The sequence below is a fragment of the Heptranchias perlo genome, unplaced genomic scaffold (genome assembly GCF_035084215.1).
Source record: "Heptranchias perlo isolate sHepPer1 unplaced genomic scaffold, sHepPer1.hap1 HAP1_SCAFFOLD_520, whole genome shotgun sequence".
Taxonomy (NCBI): Eukaryota; Metazoa; Chordata; class Chondrichthyes; order Hexanchiformes; family Hexanchidae; genus Heptranchias; species Heptranchias perlo.
Window position 1 is genome coordinate 9,925 of NW_027139538.1, and position 10,485 is coordinate 20,409.

At 47.6% G+C, this 10,485-nt stretch overlaps 1 gene segment (V, D, J or C); it reads left to right on the forward strand.

Annotated features, from left to right (window-relative positions):
* Positions 1 to 3,770: 3,770 nt before the first annotated feature.
* On the forward strand, positions 3,771 to 10,078 carry LOC137314898 (immunoglobulin lambda constant 1-like; the record flags this gene model as incomplete). The annotated part of the segment is given in 2 exon segments: positions 3,771 to 3,891; positions 8,673 to 10,078. Coding segments are annotated over 2 exon segments (450 nt in total), but the record flags the coding sequence as incomplete, so codon positions are not given.
* Positions 10,079 to 10,485: the final 407 nt, after the last annotated feature.

The window sequence follows — 10,485 nt, forward strand, 5'->3', positions numbered from 1 at the left end:
ACAGTCCCACCTCCTGTACTGGCACACCCCACAGTTATATATAATATATAATAATGGACACACAGTCCCACCTCCTGTACTGGCACACCCCACAGTTATATATAATATATAATAATGGACACACAGTCCCACCCCCTGTACTGACACACCCCACAGTTATATATAATATATAATAATGGACACACAGTCCCACCTCCTGTACTGACACATCCCACAGTTATATATAATATATAATAATGGACACACAGTCCCACCCCCTGTACTGACACACCCCACAGTTATATATAATATATAATAATGGACACACAGTCCCACCTCCTGTACTGACACATCCCACAGTTATATATAATATATAATAATGGACACACAGTCCCACCCCCTGTACTGACACACCCCACAGTTATATATAATATATAATAATGGACACACAGTTCCACCCCCTGTACTGACACACCCCACAGTTATATATAATATATAATAATGGACACACAGTCCCACCTCCTGTACTGACACATCCCACAGTTATATATAATATATAATAATGGACACACAGTCCCACCCCCTGTACTGACACATCCCACAGTTATATATAATATATAATAATGGACACACAGTCCCACCTCCTGTACTGACACATCCCACAGTTATATATAATATATAATAATGGACACACAGTCCCACCTCCTGTACTGACACATCCCACAGTTATATATAATATATAATAATGGACACACAGTCCCACCTCCAGTACTGACACATCCCACAGTTATATATAATATATAATAATGGACACACAGTCCCACCCCCTGTACTGACACATCCCACAGTTATATATAATATATAATAATGGACACACAGTCCCACCTCCTGTACTGACACACCCCACAGTTATATATAATATATAATAATGGACACACAGTCCCACCTCCTGTACTGACACATCCCACAGTTATATATAATATATAATAATGGACACACAGTCCCACCCCCTGTACTGACACATCCCACAGTTATATATAATATATAATAATGGACACACAGTCCCACCCCCTGTACTGACACATCCCACAGTTATATATAATATATAATAATGGACACACAGTCCCACCCCCTGTACTGACACATCCCACAGTTATATATAATATATAATAATGGACACACAGTCCCACCTCCTGTACTGACACATCCCACAGTTATATATAATATATAATAATGGACACACAGTCCCACCTCCTGTACTGACACATCCCACAGTTATATATAATATATAATAATGGACACACAGTCCCACCCCCTGTACTGACACATCCCACAGTTATATATAATATATAATAATGGACACACAGTCCCACCTCCTGTACTGACACATCCCACAGTTATATATAATATATAATAATGGACACACAGTCCCACCTCCTGTACTGGCACATCCCACAGTTATATATAATATATAATAATGGACACACAGTCCCACCTCCTGTACTGGCACATCCCACAGTTATATATAATATATAATAATGGACACACAGTCCCACCCCCTGTACTGACACATCCCACAGTTATATATAATATATAATAATGGGCACACAGTCCCACCCCCTGTACTGACACATCCCACAGTTATATATAATATATAATAATGGACACACAGTCCCACCCCCTGTACTGACACATCCCACAGTTATATATAATATATAATAATGGGCACACAGTCCCACCCCCTGTACTGGCACATCCCACAGTTATATATAATATATAATAATGGACACACAGTCCCACCTCCTGTACTGACACATCCCACAGTTATATATAATATATAATAATGGACACACAGTCCCACCTCCTGTACTGACACATCCCACAGTTATATATAATATATAATAATGGACACACAGTCCCACCTCCTGTACTGGCACATCCCACAGTTATATATAATATATAATAATGGACACACAGTCCCACCTCCTGTACTGACACATCCCACAGTTATATATAATATATAATAATGGGCACACAGTCCCACCTCCTGTACTGACACATCCCACAGTTATATATAATATATAATAATGGACACACAGTCCCACCCCCTGTACTGACACATCCCACAGTTATATATAATATATAATAATGGACACACAGTCCCACCTCCTGTACTGACACACCCCACAGTTATATATAATATATAATAATGGACACACAGTCCCACCTCCTGTACTGGCACATCCCACAGTTATATATAATATATAATAATGGGCACACAGTCCCACCTCCTGTACTGACACATCCCACAGTTATATATAATATATAATAATGGACACACAGTCCCACCTCCTGTACTGACACATCCCACAGTTATATATAACATATAATAATGTACACACAGTCCCACCTCCTGTACTGACATATCCCACAGTTATATATAATATATAATAATGGACACACAGTCCCACCTCCTGTACTGGCACATCCCACAGTTATTTATAATAGATAATAATGGACACACAGTCCCACCTCCTGTACTGGCACATCCCACAGTTATATATAATATATAATAATGGACACACAGTCCCACCTCCTGGACTGACACATCCCACAGTTATATATAATATATAATAATGGACACACAGTCCCACCTCCTGGAGGGAGAGAGGGTGAGGAACGGGGAGAGGGAGAGAGGGTGAGGGAGGGAGGGAGAAGGTGAGGGAGGGAGGGGGAGAGGGAGAGAGGGAGAGGGTGAGGGAGGGGGAGAGGGAGAGAGGGAGAGAGGGTGAGGGAGGGAGGGGGAGAGGGGGAGAGGCTCACGCAGGGGGCAGAGGATATTGTACAGCTCCTGCACTGTCAGCTCTCAGTGTGGGTTACGTTCGGTAAAGGAACCAAGCTCAGACTCAGTGAGTAAATTTACTAACCATTATTAACCCGTTAAATGCTGAACCTTTCTCACACACCAATGCTGAATACTCGAAGGTGTTGGTGGGGAGCTGCGGTGAATGAAATGGTTCATTGAAGAGTACTTTGTATGACAGGGTCCCAGGCGGTACTTTCTTTAGTTCCACTCCCCCCTTCGACCAGCAAAGTATAAGTAACAAACTTTTACTGAGAGTGTGGAGGAGATCTGGGCGTTTGCAGACTGCAGTCACATTCCTGCACCATTGAGTGGAATAACTCACTGGAATCCTGGCAGTCTCAGTGCCAACAGACACGGGCAGAGTGTGGGGTGAGCCCTGGGCACTCTGTGCCCTGTAGGACTCTCTCTGATGTAACTGAGCACAGCATCAGCACAGTGAGACAAGCACAGAGGTCCCACCTCGAAACACACAACTCTCCTCCAGCTTTAACTGGGAGATCTGTCCAGTCCCCCGTTACCTGGTGTCCAAGTTCTGCTCACAAACGGGTACAGCAGGGCTCTCAATCGATTGGATTCATGTTCAAGGGGTTTGGGGAGACTCTCAGTTGCTTTTTCTTTGGGTCGAGTCCAGGTCGATATTTACCCCAAAAACCAACATCGCTAAAAATGGCCATTTATCTCATTGCTGTTTGTGGGATCTTGCTGTGCACAAATTGGCTGCCACATTTCCCACATTACAACAGTGACTACACTTCAGAAAAAGTACTTCATTGGCTGTAAAGCACTTTGGGCGGTCCTGGGATTGTGAAAGGTGCCATAAAAATACAAGTTCCTCCCATTCTTTTGATGAACTGGGGTCTCAGACAATTCCCCTGTTTAAATCTGAACCGGCAGAAAATCCCCCCAGAAAACTGATTAATATTGGCCTGATTTGTCTGCGTGTTTATTAGACGTGACAGACCAGACAGGGAGAGTTTCACCAGCAACAAAGGACGTTCCATTCGTGCCCGTCCCACTTTCCCGATCGACTTACGACATTCTTACAGGTAAACAATCTCTGCCCACTGCCATCGACCGGTTCCATATCACCCCTCTAGACTGTAGGCATACCCGTGATCTGCTCCCCTCCTCTCTCCTGAAGGCACTGCCTCTGGCTGGGGTAAAGCTCCACCTTCCCCAAGTGGGGTCATTCCTCCAAGTCTGAGCCCGGAGGGTGAGCGCGGCAGGCTATTCGACCATGAGGTGTCAGCCATGGCTCAGTGGGTATCACTCTCACCTCTGGGTCAGAAGGTCGTGGGTTCAAGACCCACTCCAGAGACTTGAGCCCATAATCCAGGCTGACACTCCCGGTGCAGTACTGAGGGAGTGCTGCACTGTCGGAGGGCCAGTACTGAGGGAGTGCTGCACTGTCGGAGGGTCAGTACTGAGGGAGTGCTGCACTGTCGGAGGGCCAGTACTGAGGGAGTTCTGCACTGTCGGAGGGTCAGTACTGAGGGAGTGCTGCACTGTCGGAGGGCCAGTACTGAGGGAGTTCTGCACTGTCGGAGGGCCAGTACTGAGGGAGTGCTGCACTGTCGGAGGGCCAGTACTGAGGGAGTGCTGCACTGTCGGAGGGTCAGTACTGAGGGAGTGCTGCACTGTCGGAGGGCCAGTACTGAGGGAGTTCTGCACTGTCGGAGGGCCAGTACTGAGGGAGTGCTGCACTGTCGGAGGGCCAGTACTGAGGGAGTTCTGCACTGTCGGAGGGCCAGTACTGAGGGAGTGCTGCACTGTCGGAGGTGCCGTCTTTCGGGTGAGACATTAAACCGAGGCCCCGTCTGCCCTCTCAGGTGGATGTAAAAGATCCCACAGCACGATTTGAAGAAGAGCAGTGGAGTTCACCCCGGTGTTAAAACAGATGATCTGCTCATTGCTGTTTGTGGGATCTTGCTGTGTGCAAATTGGCTGCTGTGTTTCTCACATAAAAACAGTGACTGCACTTCAAAAGTGGGAGAATCCTGATCCTGACCCTGACCCTCCCTGACCTTGACCCCGATCCTGAACCTGACCCTCCCTGACCCTGATCCTGACCCTGACCCTCCCTGACCTTGACCCCGATCCTGACCCTCCCTGACCCTGATCCTGACCCTGACCCTCCCTGACCTTGACCCCGATCCTGACCCTCCCTGACCCCGATCCTGACCCTGACCCATTGTCCACACTCACCTTCCAGGGGGTCGTGGGATAATTAGGAGCGGTGACCCTCCCTGACCCTGACCCTGAGGTCAATTGTAGCCTGACCCCAGTGCTGGGAGGCAAGGTTTTCAATGAAATCTGGAACCTTCTCCACCCAGCCCCACGATGAAGCCTTTCTGAAGTGTGTTGATACAAGTCTGCTCCAGGGTCCAATGTTCTGGGGTAAAGTTCCCCCTGATCTGTGTGTGATCTGAGCTTTGTTAATGCTGAGCCTGTTTCCTCCAGATAGACTGATCTATAGTTCGAGCTTCCTGCCCGGTTAACAGCGTCTTAAAGGGACACCCAGTCTTTAAGTACTCTGACTATTAACCATTTCATCGCTGAATTTGTGGCAACCCTTCATTGCAGATGTTTATCGAACAGTCCAATCTGATTTATCCATCTTAACATCAAACCATCCGGTGTATTTATATTTAGATTAAATTTGAGAGGCAAAAAAAAGCAAATTAAGAATTAGCGATGCTCACCTGAAATGGTTAATCGTCCGCCGGGAGTTCATTGTCCCAGCAATCCGTTATCTGAGGTGAATTTTCCAAACACAGAAACACCCACAGAGACACGCACCCAAATATACACAACAGAACACACCAATATACACAACAGAACACACCAATATACACAACAGAACACACCAATATACACAACAGAACACACCAATATACACAACAGAACACACCAATATACACAACAGAACACACCAATATAGACAAAAGAATGCACCAATATACACAACAGAACACACCAATATGCACAACAGAACGCACCAATATACACAACAGAATGTGCACCAATATACACAACAGAATGTGCACCAATATGCACAACAGAATGTGCACAAATATACACAACAGAACACACCAATATACACAAAAGAATGCACCAATATACACAACAGAATGTGCACAAATATACACAACAGAACACACCAATATGCACAACAGAATGTGCACAAATATACACAACAGAACACACCAATATGCACAACAGAATGCACCAATATACACCACAGAATGTACACAAATATACACAACAGAACACACCAATATACACAACAGAACACACCAATATGCACAACAGAACACACCAATATACACAACAGAACACACCAATATACACAACAGAATGCACCAATATACACAACAGAATGTACACAAATATACACAACAGAACACACCAATATACACAACAGAATGTGCACAAATATACACAACAGAACACCCAAGTACACACACACAGATGTGTCACATTAAGTTGTACGACTGACACTAATACCTTCCCCAGCCTGTCTGCTCAGGAGCAGGTTTCTGCACCGTGAACATGTGTCTCATTACATATTCATGACACCGGGTTCATTTGCATTTCTTTTCCCATCACTTGCCTTTCTCTTCAGCCTTTTAAAGTAAAGTCTGAGCCCATTTCCCCCCAGACTCTGGGCCTTTTCCATTTTGGGATGTTGGTTGTTTTAAGATGGTGTTTCGAGGGGCCATTCCCGAGGGTCTGTGACACAGGAAGTGCTGTTGTCTGACAGTTATTCCTTGTATTCACCACCCCAGCTCCGTGCAGCTCTCCCGGTCGATCTGCTCTGAATGGAGACAGGACACTGGCTGCCTGCCGTAGTCACAAGACTGTGACCCGCCCAGCTCCCCAATGGCATGTGGGCACTGAGACACACACACCAGGAGGAGCCCAGCTTCATTCCCTGGTCCGTGCCGAGGAACAGGAGGAGGCCATTCAGCCCCTCCAGCCTGTTCCTCCATTGAATGAGATCATGACTGGTCTGTCCCTGATCTCCATTTACCCTCCTTTGCTCCATATCCTCGATACCCTCCCCCAACAAAAATCGATCCATCTCAGTACTGAAAGCTCCTATTGACCCCCACCATCCACAGCCTTTTGGGGGAGGGGGTTCCAGATTTCCACTCCCCCTTGAGTGAAAAAGTGCTTCCTGATTTCACCCCTGAATGGCCAGGCTCGAATTACATAGAATTACATGGAATTTACAGCACAGAAACAGGCCATTCGGCCCAACAGTAGTGTTAGGATTGTGTCCCCTTGTTCTGGGGGGGTTGCCGCTGAGGAGCAGCCGTTGGACTTGGTGCCCCCTCTAAATGAGGGAAAGGGGTTCCTGCTCCTGATTGCCATCCAGCGACACCCCCCTTCTCTCCCCCAACACCCCCCACTGTTGAAGGCAATGGTTTCAGGAGATGAGGGGAGAATGAACACAGAAACACAGTGAGGGCCAGTCCCTGTGTTATCTTGTCCCACTCTTACCCTGTGTGGGGGGTTTCATAGAATCACAGAATCATACAGCACAGAAGGAGGCCATTCGGCCCATCCTCCCTCTGCTAGCTCTTTGAAAGAGCTATCCAATTAGTCTCACTCCCCTGCTCTTTCCCCAGAGCCCTGACATTTTTTCCCTTTTCAAGTATTTATTCGGTTCCCTTTTGAAAGTTACTATTGAATCTTCCTCCCCCCACCCTTTCAGGCCGTGTGTTCCAGATCACAACAACTCGCTGAGCAAAACAATTTCTCCATCTCTCCTCTCTGGTTCTTTACCAATTACCTCAAACCCGTTACCTCTGGTTACCGACCCTCCTGCCACTGGAAACAGTTCCTCCCGATTTGCTCCATTAAAACCCTTCATGATTTTGAGCACCTCTATTAAATCTCCCCTTGACCTTCTCTGCTCGAAGGGTCGTCTCAATAACACCACACAGTTTTGCTGGCCCGTTTTACTGGCTGTTCATTTTATGCTCTCCCCTCATGGGATCAGACTCTGTCGATCTGCTGCCCGTATCCTAACTCGTACCAAGTCCCGTTCACCCATCACCCCAGTGCTCGCTGACCTACATCGGCTCCCGGTCCAGCAAAGTCCTCATCTTTGTTTTCAAATCCCTCCATGGCCTTGCCCTGCCCAATCTCTGTAACCTCCTCCAGCCCTACAACCCTCCGAGATCTCTGCGCTCCTCCAATTCTGGTCTCTTGTTCATCCCCGATTTTCATCGCTCCACCATTGGCGGCCGTGCCTTCAGCTGCCTGGGCCCTAAGCTCTGGAATTCCCGCCCTAAACTTCTTTGCCCCTCCCCCTCTCTCTCCTCCTTTAAGACGCTCCTTCAAACCTACCTCTTTGACCAAGCTTTGAGTCACCAGTCCTAATATCTCCTCAAGAGTCAATTTCTGTCCGAGAAACTTCCTGTGAAGCGCCTTAGGGACATGGGAAAAGGAGGAGGCCATTCAGCCCCTCGAGCATGTTCTGTCATTCAATTAGATCATGGCTGATGTGCATCGTAACTCTGTCCACCGGCCTTCATTTCCTGACCCTTAATAATCTTGTCTAACAAAAACCTATCGGTCTCAGTTTTGAATCCTTGGGATGTTTTACCATGTTAAAGGCACCATATAAATGCAAGTTGTTGTTGTAGTGGAGTGCAGGTCAATAAGAGGTTGTCGTGGGTACGGTGCGGGGCTCCTCAGACTGGCCCTGTGCTGCCAGCCGAGGCCTTGCCCACCGTCCCACTCTGGCCCTCGCGAGGAGGCCTCGGGGAGAGACTCCAAACTCCCATTAAAAGTCCTTGTCTTTCATCTCTTCCAGCCCGAGAGAAGGTTCAACCATCGCTGACCCTGATGCCCCCCTCCCCGGAGGAGGTCTCGGCCAAGGGCACTGCCACCCTGGTGTGCCTCGTCGATCACTTCTACCCCGACGCTGTGGGGGTGGAGTGGAAGAAGGACGGGGCGGCCATTTCGGGCGGGGTTCAGACCAGTGACTACCTGCGAGCTTCGGACAACACCTACAGTGTCAGTAGCCTGCTGACCCTCTCCGGCTCCGACTGGAAGTCTGACGCCAGCTTCTCCTGCGCCATCACCCACGAGACCCTTCAGTCTCCCCTCAGCAAGAGCATCAGGAGAACAGAATGTTCATAGAGCGTCAGAGACAGTCCACAGAGGAGACGGAACCTTAAATATAACAGGGGGCGAGTGGGGAGGGCAAAGGTCATTGTCAGCACTGCATTTCGACTCTCTTCCTTATCGTGATTGGGTCTGAGACGCTTCTCAGGTTGGGGGTTAAGGCACATTATTGGGACAGTGTAGAGGGAGCTTTACTCTGTATCTAACCCGTGCTGTACCTGCCCTGGGAGTGTTTGATGGGACAGTGTAGAGGGAACTTTACTCTGTATCTAACCCGTGCTGTACCTACCCTGGGAGTGTTTGATGGGACAGTGTAGAGGGAGCTTTACTCTGTATCTAACCCGTGCTGTACCTGCCCTGGGAGTGTTTGATGGGACAGTGTAGAGGGAACTTTACTCTGTATCTAACCCGTGCTGTACCTACCCTGGGAGTGTTTGATGGGACAGTGTAGAGGGAGCTTTACTCTGTATCTAACCCGTGCTGTACCTGCCCTGGGAGTGTTTGATGGGACAGTGTAGAGGGAGCTTTACTCTGTATCTAACCCGTGCTGTACCTACCCTGGGAGTGTTTGATGGGACAGTGTAGAGGGAGCTTTACTCTGTATCTAACCCGTGCTGTACCTGCCCTGGGAGTGTTTGATGGGACAGTGCAGAGGGAGCTTTACTCTGTATCTAACCCGTGCTGTACCTGCCCTGGGAGTGTTTGATGGGACAGTGCAGAGGGAGCTTTACTCTGTATCTAACCCGTGCTGTACCTGCCCTGGGAGTGTTTGATGGGACAGTGTCGACTTGTGATGCCAAATAAAACCTCTCTCAGACCCTGAAGACTGTCAGCTGAGCAAAAATAATGTTAAACACGGAAGTCCCCGCTTCAGTAAGACCAGACCTCCTTCCTGCTCACCCTGCAGTTATAATTTAAGGTTTTGTCACCGTTTAAAGGGACAGGATTCTCCCATTATTGAGCAAATGCCCACAGCCGTTTTAATCAATCTTCTCTCTCCCTGTGTATTTCTCCTACTCGTTGGGCTGTTTATTCAATTCTTTTTTCTGTGAATGTAAATGTGTAAAAGGTAATAAATGTTCAGAATATTCAGTCTCCGTCTCGTGAGTGCTGTGGAAATGTCCCACCTCCCCCTCAGCTGGATTGGCTGCATTTCAGCAAGTGACTCTCCTGGTTGGGCTGTCAATCAATGCATCACCAGCTGATGATTTGATTAAAACCCAATTCTCAATCATTTCAACATTTTCAGTTTTCCCTCGAATCCAAAGACTATGTTTTCAGGATAAAGCACAAAGTGTACAAGTTATAAAACAGAAAATAAACTCCAAGCTGCTGGGATTAAATCATCAAAGGCCCAGAATTCACTCTTCACTCTGCACACTGGAGGTGTTGGTCCAGTCCAAGCTGGTGGGATCGCACTGTGCTCTGTGCTGACTGTCAGGGTCCAGTGTGAAATGGGCTCGGGGCAAAGTCAGGTCTGAAAGTCACAGTCAGAACAC